The sequence below is a fragment of the Rattus norvegicus genome, chromosome 10 (genome assembly GCF_021556685.1).
Source record: "Rattus norvegicus strain SHRSP/BbbUtx chromosome 10, alternate assembly SHRSP_T2T, whole genome shotgun sequence".
In the NCBI taxonomy this organism is placed as follows: Eukaryota; Metazoa; Chordata; class Mammalia; order Rodentia; family Muridae; genus Rattus; species Rattus norvegicus.
The window spans coordinates 97,759,594-97,781,859 of record NC_141543.1 but is presented as its reverse complement, the minus strand read 5'-3'; the positions used below and the strand labels follow the sequence as shown (position 1 = coordinate 97,781,859).

General features: G+C 47.9%; 1 protein-coding gene across 6 annotated transcripts in view; it reads left to right on the top strand.

Moving 5' to 3' along the window:
- Nucleotides 1–22,266, top strand: part of Tex2 (testis expressed 2) — a 109,029-nt gene that overhangs the window by 73,643 nt on the left and 13,120 nt on the right. For 3 of the 6 annotated variants that reach the window (NM_001100554.1, XM_087572438.1, XM_087572437.1), the window contains 3 exon segments: nt 5,020–5,166; nt 9,268–9,367; nt 18,239–18,371. In NM_001100554.1, the coding sequence (NP_001094024.1) occupies nt 5,020–5,166; nt 9,268–9,367; nt 18,239–18,371 (380 nt within the window). 6 annotated transcript variants of the gene reach the window in all.

Sequence of the window (22,266 nt, the reverse complement as noted above, 5' to 3'; positions counted from 1 at the left end):
GCAGAAGAAGGATGTTGAAGCCGAGCCTCACACTCCATGCAGAATGAGATTGTGTGATCACAGACCTCAAGGTAAACGCTAAGCTCTTAAGAGTAGAACAGAAGGGCTGGGGATTTGGCTCAGCGGTAGAGCGCTTGCCTAGCAAGCGCAAGGCCGTGTACATCAGGAACTCTTAACACACAGGAAACTGATAGAATATGAGTTCAAGGCTGTCTAAAAGAACATGAGGAAGCAAAAAGAGAAAAATAAAAGTTCCTACAAAGACAACATAAGCAAACATCCAAAGACAAGTAAACTGGGTCCACCTAAATTCAAGGCTTTGCTGCCATAGAGAACATTGGAAGGGGACTAGACAGGGGCCAGTGGGTAGAGGTGCCTGCTACCAACCTGATGACCCAAGTTCAGACCCAGAACCCACCTGGTGGAGAAAACCCACTCCCACACACTAAATAAAAATAAATAAAATGTAATAAAAGCAAATTTTCAAGTTAAAAAAATTAGGCTGAAGAGATGGTTCAGTGGTTAGGAGCATACACTGCTCTTCCAGAGGACCTGGGTTTGATTCTCAGCCCCCACATCGTGCCTCACAACTGCTTGTAACTCTAGCTCCAGGAGGATCTGACACCATCTTCTGGCCTCCCTAGGCACCCGCACATGTGTGGTACACACTTATACAGACACACATAGATGCACAAAAATGAAAACAATAAAAATAAATCTTTTTAAAAATAGTTCACAGAGTAGGAGAAAACATTTGCAAATTGTTTCTCTCATATTGGTCTAATACCAAAATATTGAGTTTTATGACTCAATATTAAGGACATAAATAATTGAATTAAGAAACAGGTAAATGCGGGCTGGAGAGATGGTTCAGTGGTTAAGAGCACTGGCTCATCTTCTAAAGGTCCTGAGTTCAGTTCCCAGCAACCACATGGTGGCTCACAACTATCTGAAGTGAGATCCAATGTCCTCTTTTGGTGTGTCTGAAGGCAGCGACAGTGTACTCATACATAAAATAAAATCAATCTTTAAAAAAAAAAAGAACAAATGATTAAAGAAGGAAAGAAAAGGAAAGAAAGAAAAAGAGAAAGAAAGAAAAGTAGGTAAATGCATAGGGAGATGGTCCGCTCAGTGCCAGCTTTACGAGGATCTAAGTTTGGAGTCCTCAGCACCAGATGACGTTCATCTGAAACCCCTGAGCTAGGCAGGCAGAGACAGGGAGAGCCCTGGAGCTCAGTGGCCAGACAGCTTAGTTTAGTTAATAAAGTCAGGTTCTGTAAGACCCTGTCAACAGGACAGTCTGAGACTAGAGAGACTCACAAGTGTGCACTGCTTTTGCAGGGGACCAACTGGGATTCCAGCCCTGGGTCAGGCGGATCAGAGCCGTCTAAGTCCCAGCTCCTGGGATCTTGTGCACTTCTCTGGCTTCAGTCAGTAACCACACACGTGTACCCACCTCACCCCCACACCATAAGAAATAAAGCCTTATAAACTGATAAGGTGGAGAAGAGATCAAGATTCCCATTTTTGACCTCTGGGCTCCATATATACACATATGTGCATACATCTGCACATATATGTGCAAGCATATATACACCACATGCACACACCCAAAGGCACATATAAAGGAGTGGAGTGAAAGCTTCGTAGGTAACGGCTTGTTCACATGATGACATGCATTTAACCCCCAGATTAAAAAGCCAGCTGTGGTGGTGTGTGCTGTGATGCCAGCACTGAGGAGAGAGAAGGTGGCCTCTAACAGATCAGGCTGGCCTCTAACTCAAAAGGACCTGCCTGCCTCTGCCTTCCAAATGCAGAGATTAAAGGACACTGGGAAGAGACTGGAACTGGGCTTGGTGATGCATGTCTGTAATCCTGGTTCTCAGGAGGCTGAAGTTGGATCGCCAGTTTGGAGTCATCTGTGGCTGTACAGTGAGACCATGTCTTTAAAAGGGTGGGTCAGGCTTAAAATATAATGAAAATGTTTCTGTTCTCTCTGGGAAGAGAGATCACTCGTGTGTTCTGTAATGAATATGGATTGTTTTAAAATCGGGAACAAGCACAGAAGCGTGAAGAAAGTGTCCTGCTGTGTCTGCTCCTGGACCAGGCCGCCACAGCTGCCACCTTGACACAGCAGCCATGCATGACCAAACTCAGGAGCAGTTGCTTCCGCCTCTCTTTTAGCAGAAAGGCCTCCCTGGCCTCTCGATGGCCTTGCCTCAGCTTCGGAACATTGGCTTCCCCAAACATTGTCTTTGGAGGCGTGCTTGGTTACCCTTCCCTACTGTGTGGAGGTAGGAGGCGGCATGATGAATATTCTCCTCACATTTCTCCCTGCATTCACAGAGCGATATTAGGACGTGTATGCACATTTATTCTTTGGCTTTAAGTTTTTATGACAGTCGTTGGAAAGGCATTATAGCAGTCTGTGGAGGCCAGGTTTTGTTCGTGAAGCCCTTTTGAAGCATTGTCTCTGTTCTGCAGCTCTGATGTTTGTCTTTGTTCCCTGTGCCCCTGTGCAGAGCCTGCCTTAGATACAGGAACTGGTAAAAAGGAAAAGCAACCTGCTCGTCGGTTCCTTGAGACGTTTTACCACATCATGTGCTTAGACATCATTGTGAAATAGTCTTTGTTTCTTGTGTGTGTGTGTGTGTGTGTGTGTGTGTGTGTGTGTGTGTGTGGTATGATTTGTTTCCTGTAAAAATGAGCATTTTAAAGAAAGACGGATAAAGGGAACATGTGCTCTCCTGAGAAAGGAAGAGGCAGCCTCCTCTTCTGTGTAGCCTACAAGACTAAAAGTGATGAGAGTCTGACATGGGTAGTGGTTTGGCACTGCCTGAGTAGCCTGGGGGGGGGGTCATTTTCTTCAGACATGTGATGTTCTTCAGAAGTCTGCACAGATAATCTGATGGGGTTTACGGAGTCCTGTGCTGGTTATCCTTGGCCTGAAGATGATGGTGCATGGTGTGTGGGGGCGGGGAGTAAGCACAAGCACGTGACCACACACATGCACACATGCTTGTAGTGTAAGAAATTGCTGCCAGCCTCTGTCCTTCCATCCGGAACTTGGTGGTGGAGAATGTCTTGGTTAATGTACAGACATGACAGCACTAGGGAAGCATACATAGAATGTTCTAGAGTGGGGTAGAGCCACCTCTTCTAAAGTGGAAAAATGAATGTGTATCAATTTTAAGCAGGTTAATTTTCAGTGGATGTGGATGTGTCTGTGTGAGTGAATGCCACGTGTGCAGGGTGTTTGTGGACGTCAGAAGAGAGTCTCACTGGTGTTGATGGTGGTTCTGAGCCACCAGTGGGTGGTGAGCACTAAAGTGTGTCCTCTGGAGTGCAGTAGTGCTCTTACCGAACTGCCCTCCAGCCTGTTTGTCCTTAAGTCACTGACATCCGTAAGGAAGACCTTGGAAATCATCTAGATTTGAAGGAATCTAGAACATGTCCTGGACACTGATGTGTTGCTAGAAAATGGAAGTGAGCCCCCCACTTCCTAGTTCCCAGAGAAAGAGCTGGCACAGCTCTGACATGGCGAGGGGACTGAGCAGTCTGCTGGCTCACATGGATCAGACCCTAAGTCCAGGTCAGACCCATTACAGGACATAAACCGTAGGGTTCTCACAGCCAGGCAGACCTTCAAGGTGGATTCTTGCCGCCTGGTGACCAGTGTGCCATGCCACTGTCCTGGGCACATAGCCAGGTAGACCGATTGGTTACACAGAGCAGGTCACGGTGGCACATGTGTACAAGCACAAGGTGTGAAGGAAGAGAGTGAATGGCGTATCCAGTTGTGTTTGCATAGATCCCAAAGGGAAAGTGTGAGCAGTCATTAGGCTTCTGCATTTCTCCATCTTTTGATTTTTTCCTTTTGCTTGCTTGTTTTTCTGTATAAGGCTGCAGTCTAATTCAGGTGCCTGCACAAGTGTCTGTCTTGTTGGTGGGACGTTGCTTCCTGCCCTCCCTCATGACAGAGCAAGCAGAGAGCCAGAATCAGGCTTCAGTCATGACCTAGGGATTACTCCTTCCTCAGACGGAAGCAGGGCCCCCTCTTTCTGGGGTGCCACGATGCTCAGCTGTGGTGATCTGCAGGAGTCTGTATTGGCCGTGTGTGTCAACAGCACCAATGTTGCCACCTTGTAAGTACTGAGCCCACCAGCACATGCTCGCCACCAAACCTCACAGTCCCCTCATAGATGCTGCTTCTGCTACTGCTGTTCCTCTTCCTCCATGCCCACCTCTGACCCACAGTAGGCCAGATTCCATAGTCTAGCAGCTAACCCAGGAAGTTAGAGACAGGTTTCTCACCCACTGGTCACAGCAGATGTTTCAGAGAGATTGTGTGTTGGTTGAGCACTGGGCATTAGAGCATTTGCTGGGCTGGGGTTGGGGCAAACATCTGTCCTGAGAGCCGTGTTCTCCTCCAGCCCTGTGGTTCTGACCCTCCTCTTCGTCACATGCTGAGAGGGGAGCGCTTCGGAAACTCCTGACTCTGCTAAGTGGGGTATCTCAGAGGCACAACAATGCAAGTGTCAGTATTTGTAAGCACCTCAAGGATATCTTGCCCTTGCAGGGATAAGGCTGAACTTGAGTCCTGGCCTTTGGGAAACTCATTTCCTCTTGCATGAGGATGGGCTTGGCAGCCACAGGCCCAAGCCTTAACTGGGAGAAAAATAAGCAGGCTGTGAGAGAGAGATCTCAGACATGGAGTTAGCTGGGAACAGGGAGCATGGGCAGGGCAGGTTATCTGAGCTGGGGCTAGCAGTGTTCGGAGCATCATAGGAGGGTGGGCAGAAGCAGAAAGAAGACGAGAAAAGGTGCAGCTGTGAGAGCGGATTTGTTTCTCCTCCTCTTGCTCACCAGCACCATGTGGGACTTGTAATTTACAGGGAAGATGGACAAGTCACGAGTTCTGTTTCTACAGGAGGGGCCTTCAGAGGCTTTATGGAAATAAGCACCTGTCTGAGTCTCCAGTTTTCTGACAGCTAATTTTGGTCTCTTTTCTTTTGCCAGTTGCCAGAGGCCCCACCCTCTGAGGAGGAAGAACAGGAAGCCTGGGTGAATGCCTTGCTTGGAAGAATATTTTGGGACTTCTTGGGTGAGAAATACTGGTCTGATGTGGTGTCGAAGAAAATCCAGATGAAACTCAGCAAAATTAAGGTATCACTTTTCACTTGAGAGGCCTCTGGTCCCCCACCTCCTCACTTCTGGAAGTTCTGGCCCATTAGGTCTTAAGTGAAAATGCACCTTGATCTAAGTGTACCACGTATGCATATCTGGCCTGGATCACAGACTGACCTTGATTTGTGACTAAGTATCTAGAGACTTGAGTCAGCTGTGGTGCTATGTCATTACCCTCCCTCGGTGGTCCTTCAGAGCTACCCTCCCTCTGTGGTCCTTCGGAGCTTGTTTAGGAGAAAGGAGCTTCCATAGCTCATTTGTGTCTCAGTTAGAGACAGCTTACACTCAGTCTAGCTTCGAGGTGGGCCAAGCCACATGGACATTTTGAACTACATAGCACCCTTTTTCAGGCTGCTCTCCTTCCCTCAGCTAGGACAGTTAAATGTGTCTGTCACTGGCCTTTGCTTTGGGCCAGATGTCTCTTTGTGTTGGGCTCTTTCTTTGCTGAAGGAACACTGGAAGTGTGTTTAAAATGCCTAAAGATCCCCATAACTGTCATTAAAGGACATGCTTGTCACCCAGAGACCTGTAGAGGTTCCTGACAAGCAAGTCTTTGGCGTGCTCCGGGTCCAGCCAGGGAGAACATTGGTCACTGAGGCCTCACTGACAGTCCTGTGATCAGCTTATGTCAGAGGCTCTTTTGGGCATCGATTTCCTTTGAGAAGCAGAAACCTGTGGCTGCTTTTCCTAGAAGAATGTTCACTAATGTAAACCTTCACACATGCTCTCAGGGTGTTCAAGGCCTCCCAGTCAGGAAAACATCAGACTAAGGTAAACTTGGGTTTGAAGAAAGATAAGGACACAAAGCAGCTTCACCTTGATTTTGGTCCTTCCTCTGGACAAGACAGAGTAGTTTTTGGCTTAGTTGATCTATGACAAGCTCTGTGTGCCTTCTCCAGAGCAGTCTTTGCCCTTCCTCCGCTCTCTGGCAGAGAAGAGAGGCTAGGCTGCCTTTCGACCTAGAGCATGGCTTTGGGAGGCCCTTTGACAAGTGTCAACCAGTTACTGTCCTCAAGGTAGGTTGAATGTGGACCTGGCTCCTGCTCTCCATTGTGAAGTGTCCCTCCTTCTTGGGGAATGAGACAGCAGCAGCCACTTGACCTCTTTGTCACCTCGAGAAGTCTCCAGGCAAGGCAAACAGAGGGGCTGTCCCTGTTTCATTCTCAGACACTGGAGGGCTATGCTTCCTTGGAGCAAGAAGAGAACAGGGCATGCCTGCCTTCCAGACGGACGCTCACCAGTTCCAGAAGCATGAACTTTTGAACTAAGAGTGGAAGGTCCTGGTTTCTCGTCCCCCAGGGAGTGATGAAGGTTCCCTCAGTCTGGAGGAAGTCTAGGGAAGTCTTCTGCTTCTATTGCTAATGAAAGTCCTTGCAGTTCACCAGCTTAAGCTCCTTCTGCCTTTTCTGGTCAGAAGGACTGAAGGTGAGGTTGGTGGCTTTGTCTGCCTCTCACTGCTCCTCCTCTCATCCCTGCCCACTTGTGATCTGCTGCACTGCAGTGTGCCCTAGAGACAGAGGTGACTGCAGGAACAAAGGGCAGAAGAATAACACCACATTCCTCCACAGACGCATAGGATGCTTCATGTCAGCCAGAGGTGCATCTGGTATCCAGACGTGGATTTAAAGCAAGCAGCGTTTCTGCCCCAACAGCAAGTAAAGTCTTTGTCTTGGCCCCTACTGGGACTCTCATGCCCTTCAGCAGATGCTGTCATTGCTCACAGCCCGATGCTCACCAGCAAACGAGACCAACAAACCAGATGAGCTTACTTAGCAGTGTAAGGAACGTGACCCTTAGGTTTCTGTCTCATGTGGGACCCTGTAGGTTTCTGGTTGACTTGTACAGAGTAGGGACTCTCTTGATTTCATTTGAGGCTGACCTAGGGGGAAATGCATGAGGAGAGGTTAATTGCGATGTGCTAGCTTCTTGGGGTTAAGTCACCCACATTCACATTGCTGCTTTTTTGGGGGAGGGTATCTAAGACAGGGAACACCGATCCAGACAAGGATGACTGAGGGCTGGATGTAGCAGCTCACGTGATATCGTGTTGCCTACCATGCTGGAAGCCCCATGAGTGGGCGCCCCAGCATTTGCAAGGTAGTGGCAGGAAACTGAGATGCTCAGGGCCATCCTCAGCTACCCAGTGAGTTTGAGCCCAGCCTAGGCTACATGAGAACCTGTCTCAAACAACACTGGTTGGGTGCCATGTTCATGAATGCCTGTAAAAAAGCAGAGGTGGTGTTGTCCACCTGGTGAATCCTGACAGATCCCACTTCCTGCTGAGAGCCTGCTGCAGAGATCCACTGTGTAGACAGCAGAGTCACCCTGACCAGGTGCAACCCCACTGTGTGTTAAAACCCCCACTGTGTGTTAGCCTAATGCTCAACTAGATAAATATAACTTAGACAATCCTGGAAGAAAAGAAAAGAAGGACTTATAAACTATAAAGCTGTGTCAAAGCCAGGCATGGTGGTGCATGGCTGTCGCCTCCGCACCCAGGAGGCTGAAGCAGGGGGAGCATCATAAACTCAAAGCCAGCCTGGGCTACACGGCGAGACCCTCTGGGGGTGGGGGGTAGGAAAGACAGAGACACAGACAGTCAGACAGACAATTATAAAGCTACGGCAATGGGGGGAGGGGAGGGGCCAGTTTGATGCTGGTAGACTCCAGTGTGGCGGGAAGCTAGTATTCAGAGGAGACAGTCCAGCTCAGGGAACACATCGGTTAGTTGCTGGATGAATAGGTGGGGTAACCAGCCATTTGGGAAAAACAAAACACTAAACCCCTACTTCAGATCTTAGGCTAAGCTGCCTGAGGTGGCACGTGCCTTTAGATCCAGCACCGGGTGGCACGGGCAGACAGGTCTTTCTGAGTTCAGTCCAACTACAGTTACATTAAGATCCTGGGGGTGGAGGTGGGGGTGGGGAGCCCTTACACTGAAATAACAAATGATCTGAAGATTAACAAAATACACATCCAGCCTGGCGGTGGTGGTGGGCCCAGCACTCTAGGGGTGGAGGCAGACAGATGTCTTGAGTTTGAGGCCAGCCTGGTCTGCAGAGCAAATTCTGGGATAGCTAAGGTTACACACAGAGAAATGAGAAACACTATGGAGAGAGGGGAGGAAGAGGAAGAGGAGGAAGAAGAGGAAGAGGAGGAGGAGGGGTGGGGAGAATACAAATCCAGCCAGAGGAAGTATAGATAAGGTGACAGTACGATCTTGGGGTAACCTGGCAACTCTGAGAAGGATAGCACTCCTGTGTCGTGCCCTCTATGATAAACTCCTGCTGATTGAGTTGGGGCTGTTAGTCAGGCCCAGCAGGGACCAGATAGCACACTCAGGTGATTAGCCAGAGGAGGTGCAGAAACCCAAGGGGAGATAGCAGTCTGCCTGGGTCCGAAGAACTGGCTGTGGCCCTCCCTGAAAGGGCAAAGGTCATCTGGCAGGAGAGCTGTGAGGGTAGAGCTGCCTGACTAGGAGCTCTAAACCATGCTGGAGCATGAGGACAGATGTTAACATTTCTCCCTGCACTTTCCCTCCCCTGGCCACTGGTGTACACTGATGGCCTTATACAGCCTGACACTAGAGAGACCTTGGACACAGACTTCCTGGGCAAAGCCCTCCTAGACCTGCCTTTGTGGAGCAGGCAGAGCATGGGAGGAAGACAGAAATAGCCAGCCCTGCGACGGGGATGCGGGGTTGAGTGTCAGGCTTTAGTTTTGGTTTTCCCAGTTATTTCTAATCCTGTGGTACATCTGCCTGTCTGAAATGTAGCAGCTTCTTACCCTCTGTTCTCATTCTTACCACGCATGCCCTCTACCGAGCAGGTGTCAGGCCAAATGCCTCTTCACCTCCTCACCAAGACAGCCATCGCTGACCAGGTCCACCCTGAGCCCCAGTTCCTGCTTATGAGATTATAGCATTTGTCTGTTTATTTGTCTCTGCCTCTTTGGTCTGTACATAGAGATGTGACCCAACACTGTAACTCCTCTCTCCTCAAACAGTGCCCGGAGCTCTGTTGACGTTAGTGTGTTACCAGCTTCCTGGGGTCTCATTCACTGTTTGTTTCTTTTCTGCAGCTCCCCTACTTTATGAATGAACTAACACTGACAGAGCTTGACATGGGTGTGGCTGTGCCAAAAATCCTTCAGGCCTTCAAGCCTTATGTTGATCACCAAGGTAACTCCTAGTTGGCTGTCGAGGACTTGACCCAGGGGTGGAACAGTGCTTCTCTGGCTGTAGTTTTCACACCAAGGCTTGTGCTTAGAAATAAGCCAAGTCTAACCTCCCTGTTCATGTAGACAGTGGGTTTTGTTCTTAGTCTTTGTTTAGTTTTTAAACTTGTGGGGGTGAGGGAGGGGGTGGGGAGAGGGAGAGAGATTGGGGAGCTGGTGAGGGATGTGTGTGCTGAGGTCAGAGGTCAACTCTATGGAGTCAGTTCTCCTCCTTACTTTTAAATGAGTTTCAGGGCTTAAACCCAGACCATTCACCTTGTAGGGCAAGAACATTTACCAGCTGAGCCATCTCACCAGCCATTTTTGGATTGCGTTGATCTTGTTGTTTCGTTGCTGAGATCATGTCTTGCTGTGTGCTGCTCACGCTGCTCTTAGACCTTGCTCTGTAGCCCAGGCTGTCTTTGGGCTCATGCTCTTTGTGCCTCAGCCTCCCTAGTACAGACGTGTGCCACCACATCCTACAAGTGGCCTCTTTACAACAGTCATGGTGGGAACTGAGCAGCAATGTCTGGGCTCCTCCTCCTGGCTCTCTTCTCTTATAGGGGCTTTCCCAGATCCAAGACACCCTCCAGCCAGTTGTTGGGGCCCAAGCTTTTGTGTGAGTTGTAGCCCTTGTCAGGGTATGAGGCAGTGGGCTAGGGTTCAGCTGCACTCTCCCCTCATGGGCACCATGTGCCCATCTGCCCCAGCCCTGATTCCCTGAGAGGCGCTGCTCTGCTCACTTAGCCCCGGCCTCACCCACCTCATCTTGTATATTGTAAAACCTTTGACCTTCATGTCTTGCGTCTTTATAGCCCCTTACACTCCTGTGGGTCTAGAGGATTTGAAAGATGAAGACATTTGAAGGCAGTATTTCGGGAGCCAATTATCTGCTGGAGCATAGCTCCTGGACTTGTGGTTTTAGGCTTGCCGTGGTCACAATATTTATGCCTAATCTTGTGGATGGAGAGAGAAAAGAATTGATCAGAATGTGGAAGAAATATGAGGAATGGCACAGCTTTCTGTGTCTTTTATAACATGTGGCTTCGAAGGGCATCAACAGGGAAGAGTTAGTATGCAGGAATTTAGTAAAAACTGAGTGGGCCAGGTGGACAGAAAAGGCTGTTGGCACACAGGAAAACCCCACCAGTTCCCTCCCTCCTTCCCTCCCTCCCTCCCTCCTTCCCTCTATCCCTCCCTCCCTCCCTCTCTTTCTCCCTCCTTCCTTCCTTCCCCCTCACCCCTCCCTTCTTCCTTCTTTTTTGAGACAGGGTCTTGCTAGGTAACCCAGCCAAGCAAACTGCCCGCTCAGCTCAGTTTTAGCATCCCCTGTCAAGGAAGCTCTTCACCTTGAATCATGCTTAACTTATTCCCAAGGAGGCCTAGGAGCAGAATAGAGGGGAGTAACACAGCTTTTCTGGAGAACATTATGTGTTTTGACGTTGATATTTTGTGCAGTTTGCAAGGTCTAGGACAACTCTATGGCCGTCGAATCACATTTAGTGAACTCACTTTTCTGCTGTTACACCATATGAAGAGAGTGAGTGTTCTGTGACTACACTTAGCAGCTCTGCGTCTCCCTCCAGCAGGGTTTGAGCTGACAGGGCACACACATACACTGATCTTTGAGAAAGTCACACATCCACCATGGTCACCTGTAACCCTGAGATCTGTCCGCACCTTGATCAATCTGAATACTGCCGTGGGTGGTGAGGACCGCAGAATGAAGCTAGATGAGGTTTGGACTCTACATGTAGTGTACTCGTTCTAACCTGGTACAAGGTTGCTTGTTCTACACCCCTGCCCCATACAGCATGGTACACAGTATTAAAAGGTGTGCCACTAAGGTAGCTATGTAGCTAGGATCTGTGCCCCATCAGAGTACAAGGGCAGGGTCTTCCTCTGACCCATGGCCTCTCTGCTGCCCTTTGCAGTAAATAATCAACTTACACAAACCTTCTGATCCCTGGGCTTTTAAAACTAAATACTGAAGGTGCCTGTTGCTTGCAACCTCTCCAGTCTCAGCACTGCCTTTTCCTGGTTTAATAGAAATATCTAAGGAAAGTGGCACTGGGCGGGGCACAGTAGGCTCTGCCATATGCTAGTGTCTCTGCGGCTTTGAACTGCACTGAAGATGTGGGGCTGCATTGGGCAGGCTTTGAGGATAATTGGAGATCTAAGTCTCCAGGTTCTTTCCTGGCTTTTTGGAGCTGGTGTGAGACATTTCAACTCTGCAGATCAAAGCCTTGCTGCTTTTAATCCACTTGAAGCTTAACCCCTTTCAGGGCAGATCTGCTGGTTTGCATAACAGAGAAAATATTACCAAAGAAAGACATTAAGCCTGGGGTTTAATTGAATTTGGTCAAATTAGGCTTTTCCAAGCTTTTGCAGGATGCCTGTATGACCCAAAACAGAAGTGAGCATGAGGAATGCACTGAGGGGTTTTTCAGTAACAGTCACATGTTCCTTCAACTGTGTAACTGTGTCCACGCTGTGTAAACAATAAAGTATGCTTAACCTAGGCTTAGGTGGCAGTCATGTTACTAAGTGACAGAATCTCACAGGACTGCTGTCCTACATGTGGTTCACTAGTGATCACAAGTCATCATGCAGTGTGTGACTGTGTGAGTTTGGGGTTTAGGATCCCACTGCTCTTGGGGAGAGCCTTCCTTTTTAGGGAACTTGAAAGCTGGGGTGACTTGGTAATAGTGGTACTCCTGTGAGACTCCAATGCCCCTCTGGAAAATCCTTCCCAGGGGCTGGAAAGATGGCCCTGCAGTTCAGAGCCCTTGCTGTTCTTCCAAAGGACCCAGTCTCTAATTCTAGTTCCGGGGAGTCCAGTGCCCTCTTCTGATGTCGTGAATCCTACACACACATGGGTACACAGGCATAAAGGAGGCAGAATATCCATACACATAAAATAATAATTTTTAATAGAAAACATTTTTAAAAAGAAAGAAAAACCTCTTCCGGTTCCCATGGGCTGTTGGGGCTTCCTATCCTACCTTAGGCTGCACTTTTAAAATTCTAAGGTAGGGTCTTTATGTGGCCCTGGCTGGTCTAGAACTTGTCATGCAGACCAAACTACTCTCAAACATGCGACAATCCTCTTTTCTCTGCCCCCACGTTCTGGGATGTTGACACACTGCAGCATTGCAGATGTGGCTCCATAGTGGGCGTTGGCTAAACTCAAACCCACCGTTGCGGGAAAGCCCAGGCGAGAGCTTCTCCCCTCTTCCGTGGAGACTCTGAGAGCACTTACCTGCCTGTCACGAGGAGCACATGACTTAACACACCTGAGGTAGTTTGGATGGTGGTGTTACTTTTACTATTACTATTTTACCCTTGATATTGCCTCTGGAAAGCTTGGGGTACGATCCGGGTGGCTGAGTTGTGGGAAGCAGAAGGCACCCACTTTGCAGCAGGGTGCAGTAGCACAGGAAATTGCAGAGTCTCTCTTGTCTCTGAGAGCATATGACCCCAGTCTGCTTGATGAGAACAAAACAGTCACTGGGGTGATCTTCTGTAGCCCCAGCACATGACCTTGAAAACCTATGGTACATGCTCCCTGACCTTGATAGCCTATGGTAGATGCTCCCTGACCTTGGTAACTGATGGTAGTAGACGCTCCCTGACCTTGGTAACCTATGATAGATGCTCCCTGACCTTGATAACCTATGATAGACGCTCCTTTCAAGCTTTGCTCTCTGGATGCTGGACATTCGCTTTCAGAGGGGAAGCCAGCCTACCATGGCAAAAAGGAGGGGGAAAGTCAGCAGGGTAGGGGAGGCTTGAGGTCAGCTCCATCAGTAAGGGTCTTGGAAGTCTTAATACCTTCTTGTTGTAACTATCAACTTGACACAATCTAGAGTCAACTAGGAAGAGTCTTAGTGAGGAATTATGTAGATCAGGTTTGCCGGTGGGCATGTCTGTTGGGGAATGTCTTGATGGTTAATTTGAGGTAGGAAGACCCACCCTGGAGGTGGGTGGTACTGTCTTCGTGGGTTGGTCCCTGGACTGTGGACATGCATGCGCTCTCTCTCTGCCCATGACTGCATGGGATGCTTTATGCTTTGAGGACCCACCTTGTCTTCCTTGCAATGGTGAGCTGTAGCCTGGCACTATTGTCCAGATAAACCCTGTCTTCCCCATGTTGCTTTTTTGCCAGGGTATTCATCATAACCACAGAGGTGAAGCTAGAACACCTCCCAAGCAGCAGGTGCCCTGTTAGTCCAGACTCAGAGTCCAGACCACACAGAGTCCAGACCAGTGCGCTAACAGTACAAGATGGGGCTGCTGTGTGGGACCACACGCTTTCTGTGGCTGTGTGGAAGAGTTATGAAGTCATGGGGTTTATTAAGGAGAAATGCTCACACATACACATACACACACACAGACAGACAGACAGACACACACATACACATACACAGAGGGACAGAGACAGACAGACACACGCACACGCACGCTCCTCCATTCTGTTTGTGGCCTTCCTTGCTTCTGGGGACATGGCTGTTTAGTAGCACTTTACATTATGGACTGGGCTGAGCTGATTGAGGCCATCTTTATTCTTTTTTCCCCACTGATATTTTTTAATTAATTAATTAATTAATTATGTATACAGTGATCTCCCTGCATATATACTTGCACACCACCAGAAGAGGACACCAGACCTCATTACAGATGGTTGTGAGCCACTCTGTAGTTGTTGGGAATTGACCTCAGCACCTCTAAGAGCAGCCAGTGCTCCTTACGTCTGAGCTATCTCCACCCCCTTTTTCCTGATTTGTCTTGAGACAGAGTCTCATGTCGTCCATGCTGCCCTAAACTCACTGTGTTACGAAGGATGCTTCTCTGCTTCTGCCTCCCTCGTGCTGGGATAACAGATGTGTCACCACCCGGCGGCCATCTTTATTCTGTACCCATGTGCTTACATGGCTGTGGAATCCAGAGGCTGAGGTCATGTATCTTCCTCTCCATCTCACTCTTAAAGACCAGTCTCCCATTGGTTCTGGAGCTTACCAGTTTGACACAACCCTGGCCAGCAAGTCCAGGGAAGTCTCCACTTCTGCCCCTGGGATTAGAGGCACATTATCCAGCGTTTTACCTGAGTGCTTGACAGTCAACCAGGTCCTTCTTCATGCTGGCACAGCAGTGCTTTACTGAGTTAACAGGATCATGTCCCCAGCCTCATCTTTATTCTTAGCCATGTACTTCCTGAAGACGGGTTCCTTACGCCACCTGTCAATTGATCTGGTGCCCGCTGAGAGCTCAGCACTCTCAGGGACGAGCTGTCTAGTCTTTGTGTGCCCTTCTCAAACCCTCTAAGGTTTGTCATGCTAATTGTCATTTGGTTGGTGATTTGTCCCTGATTATGGTTAGAATAACAGCGTGTAGCTAGCTGTCTGTGTTCAGGGTACGGTGCCACTTCTGGGGTCTGACCCCATCTTGACATTGTCACCATATCTGTACATTTTGCCAAGGCAGAGACAGGCTTCCTAGTGGCTGTTGACTTCGTCTGGTGGCCTTGTAAGCCAGGGACTGGGGCCTAGAAGTGGGACTGGGCCTCTGCTCTGAAGGGTGCAGGTTTGCTCTTGGGTTTTCACTGTGCTTCTTGCCGGCTAGTCATTGCCATGGAAGCATTGTTCAATGCAGTGGTGAGAGGTCTCTTTTTCTGCACTTACAAGAACATCATAATAATTTGAGATATTAGTTTATGATTTATATTAGTTTTAATTTCTCTACCCCTTCTTGAGTCCATCTTAGGTTTGTGGGTGAGCCTCGTGATACATAATGAGTCTGAAACCAGACACTGGAGCAGAGATACAGTTCAGGAGGCCAAATGTTTACCTAGGATGAACAAAGCCCTGGGTTTGATTCCCAGCACTCCCTGAGAGAGGAGGTGTGTGCTTATAATTCCAGCCCCTGGGAAGTGGAGACAGGGGAATCAGAATCAGGTTCATCCTTAAGTACACAGCAAGTAAGGGCATCCTGGAACACCTGACGTCCTGTCTCAAACAACATTAACAACAACAGAACAAACAAAGAGCACAGCAAACCTGCCATAAGTGTCTGATCCTGTGTGGGCCTCTACTGAGATCGGTTTCTGGTTCTCTGTGCAGCTTTACCCTGTAGCAGCTGCAGCCAGAAAGGATAGCCAGGGCATAGACCTGCTGGCTGCATACAATCCTCCCTAAAAAAAGTTGGTGTGGTGTCCTCTGTGTGTAGGTGAGCCCTCTGTCCAGAAACTTACAGTGAAACTCAAGCCCTGGTTCCTGTAATGGTGCTCTAAGCCTTCCTGTGCCCATAATACTTGGGTTTTTTATTTGTTTTGGTTTTTTTCTTTTTAGTCAATACGAACAACCAGGGACTGGAGAACTGAGTCACTAGTAAAGAGCACTTCAGGTCACAGTGCTTACATCGGGTGGCACACAGTGGCTGTCACTCCAGTTCCAGGAAATCCGATACCCTTAAGTACTTACTGGTCTCTTCCAGAGGACTTGTTTGAACCCTGGCACCCATGTTGGGTGGTTCACAGCTTGGGGGGTAGGGAGGTCCAGATGCCCTTGCCTGCACACTAGCACCCTTATAATTCATATTTTTTTTCTATTCTTTTTTTCGGAGCTGGGGACCGAACCCAGGATAATTCATAATTTTTAAAAAGGATAAATTTTTTGGAGAGAAAGACAACAGAACCTTCCATTTTGGAAGGAATAAAGTTTTGGTGCGCTTGATATGACAGCTTTCAAAGACAATTCATGCCATTAATATTATTTAGAAACCTGGCCTGGGTTTCCAGAAGAAACCGGTGTCCTTTTTATAATGACTTAAATTCCCACGTAGCCCTTTGGACTGATCCCTTTCCCCTGGGTGGTTAAGGACTAAGTGTCTCTCCTGAAGCCGATGTGCCTTTTTTCTCCACAGTACCAGCATTATGAAGAGTAAGTTATGATTTCTCTCTAACTGCTTACCGTAAGCTAGAAATGAAGCAGTTTTTCCCGCAAAGAAGATAATCACCCTTGACCTGTGCCACTTAATTAAACCGAGTCATTCATGGAGAATAATCGCATTCAGTAACAGGAAGAACTTGTTGAAAACCAAATAGTGAAGAATTGCACCATTAGTACTTTGTAGGATTGGACAGTGCCTTTATCCAGGGGAGGGGCTGTTTACTGCAGTGGACTGAAAAGGGAGCTATGTGTGAAGAATGGGGTGAGATCAATTTCCTGCTTCCTCTTACATATTGTCACTCATCTTATGAGGGTCTATAAAAGACTAATAGCATTTAAATAGCTACATGAAGGATTGCATTTTGATTGAATATCCATGAGGTCTGTGGAGCTCTAAGAGTGAGAAGCATCTCGTGTAGCTCTGCCTGCCAGGCCACCCCCTCGTGTGCTGACAGAGTTATGAGATGTCTGTGAACACTGCAGATGCTGGGCCGGTGGCAGCCACCCTGGTGAAATGAGATATGAGCTACTTACAGCAACATCCTTCTGATGACTAAATTCTTAAAACTCTGGCACTAAGTGGTTCTCCTGTTTTACCTAGATACTCCTGGAAATCCTTTTGTTTTTATTATAAGGTAATTTCCAGAAACAAATGGATACTAAAAATCTAAAAATGTGGGCACTAGAGGCATGACTCAGAGGTTAAGAGCACTTGTTGGTCTTGCATAGGACCAGCACCTGCACTTACAACCATCCACAATGCCAGGTCCAGGGTCTCCAATGTTCTCTTCTGACATTCTTCTGCACCAGGCATACACACTGTACACATGCCTCGTGTGTGTGCAGAACACTTATACAAATAAAACAAATCCTCTTGTCTTTCTTTTCCTCTTTAAGATTTATTTACTTGTTTTATGTATCTGAATAAGCTGTCACTGACACCCCAGAAGAGGGCATCGGATCCCATCACAGATGGTTGTGAGCCACCATGTGGTTGCTGGGAATCGAACTCATGACCTCTGGAAGAGCAGTCAGTAAATCTTAAAAAACAAAACAAAACAAAAAAATTAAAAGTTTGATGTGTGTGTGTGGCGGGGCAAGAGATCACAATGAATTTATTGGGCTGTCTTTCTGTTTTTAAACAATTCAATTCTCTTTTTAAAACCATTATTATCTGCAGGGAGGAGGTAGGATAGGGTGGGCTTGTACACACAGAGGTGGGAGGACAACTTGTAGAAGTCAGTTCTCTTCCTTTCCCATGTGGGCAGGTTATTAGGCTTGGTGGCAGGCGACCTTTACCTGCTGCTGAGCCACGTCACCTTCCTGGTATAGGCCAGAACACTTAGCAGAGTGACCCCAACAGCTGCATCACTGCGAAGCCCCGCCCGCTTATGACTGCCGTCTGTGGCTGTCTTGTGAGTCACGCAGCGCACACAGTGAAGTCTCCTCACTTGGCCAAACAGCATCACCTTGGCTACCCTTCCTGGCAGTGCTGGGGGTCAGCCTTCTGGGCATTTGTTTCTTTCCTGTGAGGAGGAGAAGCCCCAGAGAGAATGGGGAAGGGGAGGGGGGGAAGGGAGAGGCTGTGTGTCTGGGTATTTTGCCTGCATGTGCTTGTGTGCACCACATGCATGCCTGATGTCCTCAGAGGCCAAAAGAGGATGTCCAACCCCTTGAAACTGGAATTAGAAAATGGCCTCGATCCATCATTTGGGGGCTGGGAGCTGAACCCTTCTGCAGAGCAGCAAGAGCTTGTCACCACTGAACTATCGTTCTAGTCCCGAAAATACCAGTTTTGATAATGTAGTTTAGACTCATATTAGGGGGAGGGAAAAAAATCAAAACAAAAACTCTTTTTTTTTTTTTTTTCCTTTTAACTGTCTCTCTAGGACTCTGGATCGATTTGGAAATGTCTTACAATGGGTCCTTTCTGATGACTCTCGAGACCAAAATGAACTTGACCAAACTAGGTAAAGAGCCTCTTGTTGAAGCCCTGAAGGTTGGAGAAATTGGCAAAGAAGGGTAAGGGGCTCTCTATGAATTTACTAACCAACCCTGGGGCCCAGCCTCTCCCTGCAGCCTGTGAGAAGCAGGTCGGCACGTGGGAGCCCCAGAATGGCCAGCAGGCGCAGTGTCAGTGCTTCTGACCGCAGAGCGAGCTCTACCCCCAGGGACCGCGGTGGCAGCATACAGTGGCTGTTTGTTGGTGTCAGCAGTGGCAGGGGTGACACTGTCTGAATTACCCAGAAAGCATCGCTGGCACAGACAAGCAGGACAGACTCCTCTGAGCATACACTGTTCTGCGAATCAAATCCTTACTCTGAAGCCTACTTCAGCTCCGAGCCACAGACAGCAATATGTGGAACAGATTAAGGTCCCCTGGGGTCTAGCACTTTAATCACCAGGTCAGAATTATTTATAATGAGATGGTTGATTCTGCAGCTAAGAGGATGCTCTGCAAGTGTTCTGAGAAGCACTTTCCCAAAATAATATAATATTGATTTGCTTAGTAAATTCTTCTCTTTATAGACAGTAACCCAGAGTTAATCTGATTTAGAAATATTCCAGAATCATGAGGTAATTAATGGAGCCTAAACCCACCTACTCCTACTCCCCCATCTTGTGCCCTACCTCCCACCCCCGCTTTGATGCCCATATTCTCCAACACCTTAAAAGTCTCTGTTCTGGCTACACATCTAAATGATAGATTGAGCCAAGTTAAAGGACATGGCCTCTCCCACCCCTAGTCCCTCTATAGGAACCAAACTACAGTGGCCGGGCTTGTAAGACACTGGCTCTTGGGCTCTTCGCTTAGTTGTAAGCTGATTGACCCTCTTTACGTTTTCAGTGCTGATAGAGCAAGGACTTTGAGTTGTGTCTTCAAGGACATTCTTTTGCTTAGATGATCTGGACTTATCCGGGTTATGTGTTGAAATGTCCCTGTTTTTTTTTTTTTTTTTTTTTTTTTTTGGTTCTTTCTTTCGGAGCTGGGGATCGAACCCAGGGCCTTGCGCTTCCTAGGCAAGCGCTCTACCACTGAGCTAAATCCCCAACCCCGAAATGTCCCTGTTTTAATAATTGGAGAGTTGCGCCTGCTCTATGACTAACCCGTATCTGCTGTTTTCCTTTCATTTCTCTGCTGTTTGTTAAAATGTGTTTGGAATCGGCAATCTGTGGATTTGTATTTTCTGGTGAGTGGTATCCATCAACTCCCTGTGTAGCATTCCACACCCTGTTCGTGCTGAGCCTGATCTGGTCCCATTTGAAGCCACTAAACAATATCATTTCATCACTTCCCCAGACACAAAGGCACAGCCCAAGGGCTCAGAAGGCTGAGAGCAGGGGTGAGGCTCTGCTGACAGAGGGTCTCCTAGACTTCAGTGCTGGGGTTCTGATCTCGCCTATAGTCAGACCTAACTTCTTTATCTGCTATTACACCCCCAACTCTGATCCCTGTAGCTGAGCAGTGATAGTCTGGCCTTCTGGCAACAGAGTTGCAAAAACACCGTAGGCAGAAGCAGTCTGAGAAATGAGGACCCCGGCTAAAGATGTAGCTCAGTGGGAGAGCAGTTGCCCACCTAACATGTGCCAGGCCCTGGGTTTGATCTCCAGCACTTTTTTTTTTAAATGTATCTACTAAATGGTAGTGGGAGGAGCATTTGAGTAAGGCCCTTTAGGAAGTAGCTTTACCCCAGCACAGGGCTTCAGGCTCTGTTGGAAAGGCGAGGTGTACCCATCAGGTGGGCAGCAGCCCTCTAGTTCTGAGTCTCGTCTTTCATGCACTCCACAGTGACTGTTGTTGTTCTGGTTGTCTTGGCTTTCCATCCCGTTACATCCACAAACTGGCTGCTCAGAGGATGCCATGTTTCCTTAGACTGACTGAAAAGACTCCCTTTCTCTGGGAGTGTAGCTTTCATAGTAGAATGTATTTCTAAAACCATCATTTCATAGAAGAATCCTGAATGCGATGTCTATCTTCTTCCTGTGGGGATGTTAAAATATACATTAATATGCAATTTGCAAAAAGAAATACAACCTCAGAGCCCTTCCTTTGTGAGGAAAAAAGGCCTGAGAAACAGACCCTTGGGGAAGTTGAGGACTCCAGACCCCATCTATATCTCGGAAAAACCATTTTCACGGCCATTGTTTGGCTCAGAGTTCTGAAGCATTGAAACCCCCTGAAAGCTGGTGCATGATTCCAGAACCTAGTTCCAGAAGCACTTCTAAAATCTGCTTCCTCTGTTCTCAGCCATGAACATGTGTAGACACCTTGAGACTGGGGAGACGGGGGACAGAAGGCAGTCCAAGTGGTAGCTGTTATTAAACATCGATGTCTTTGTTAATATTGCACCCTAGTTGGGCTGGAGAGATGGCTCAGTGGTTAAGAGCATTGACTGCTCTTCCAGAGGTCCTGAGTTCAAATCTCAGCAACCACATGGTGGCTCACAACCATCTGTAATGGGATCTGATGCCCTCTTCTGGTGTCTCTGAAGATGGCTACAGTGTACTTACATAGAATAAATAAATCTTTAAAAAACAAAAACAAAAACATTGCACCCCAGTGCAGACTCTGTAGAGGCCCACAACAGCCTCCACCTCTCCAGGCCACAGCTTTGACAACCGTGGCGTCCTCACCGTTTTGCTTATAGTGGTACCCAGAGAACAAGACAGAATTGAAATCTAGGTTTCCTCAGTCTGAAGGCGGCTCCCTCTGACAGTCATTTACAGGCATTTGTCTTTTACGCCTGTTGTACTTCCACAAACAGCATGTCTTTTTGTCACACACTGTAGTTAAAGCACTTTGGGGCAGAGAAGCAGTCAAAATGGGTTTCAAGGACCAGGAATGTGGCTCATCGGGAGAGCTCTTGCTAAGCATGTGTGAGACCCTAGGCTCAATCCCCAGCACTATGGGAGTGGAGGGGAAGGAGGCAGTCTGAACAGTCTAAACTTTAGGAAAAACCCATAAAGGGCCTTTAAATAAGACAGAGGGAATTCATCCTACATGACAGATCCTTTAAATGGATAGTGGAGGGATTTTGCAATGTACTAGGTACAGCTTGGGCCAGTGTGTAGTCTCCCCAGCCTTACGTAGGCCTTTGATCTTCCTAGGAGCCAAATATACCATGCCTAGGTCTCATCCTGGGTGTGTGTCTGTATGCACACAGCTAATACATGAGCCTGCTTTATGAGAAAGTTAGTGCAGTCTGAGGAACAAGGTCCCAGCCACGCTGCTGAATATGTGTATTTACTCTTCACTGAAAGCTTTTTGCAATTGCCCCTGGCATCTGTGTGTTCTATTCCAAACTGATAGCAAGCATCCTGCTTTGCAGGTAGTTTGAGAAACTGCTGGGATGGGGCTGGAAAGATAGTTCAGCCATTAAGGGCACTGGCTGTTCTTCTAAAGGACTAGAGTCCAAATCCCAGCTCCCACATAGAGGCTCACAGCCACATATAACTCCAGTTCCAAGGCCATCTATTGTCTTCTGGCTTCTGTAGGCACTGCTTGTGTGTATAACACAGACATATGTCCAGGAAAAAAGAGACAGACAGACAGACAGACAGGCTGGCTGGCTGGCTGCTGGAAGTTGCTAGAAGTGATAATGATTATTCAAACAATAAAGAAAACATTTGAACCAGGCGTGGTGGTTTATGCTGGCAATCCCAACATTTGAGAACCTGAGGCATGAGAGACTTAGCCTGAGTCTGAAACTAACTTAGGCTACACAGTGAGTTCCAGTCCAGGCTGGAACTGACTACAAAGTGAGACACCCCCCCCCCCCATCTAAAGGAAGGGAGGGAGGAAGGAAGGAAGGAAGGAAGGAAGGAAGGAAGGAAGGAATACAAAGTGAGACCCCCCATCTAAAGGGAGGGAGGGAGGGAGGAAGGAAGGAATACAAAGTGAGACCCCCCCCATCTA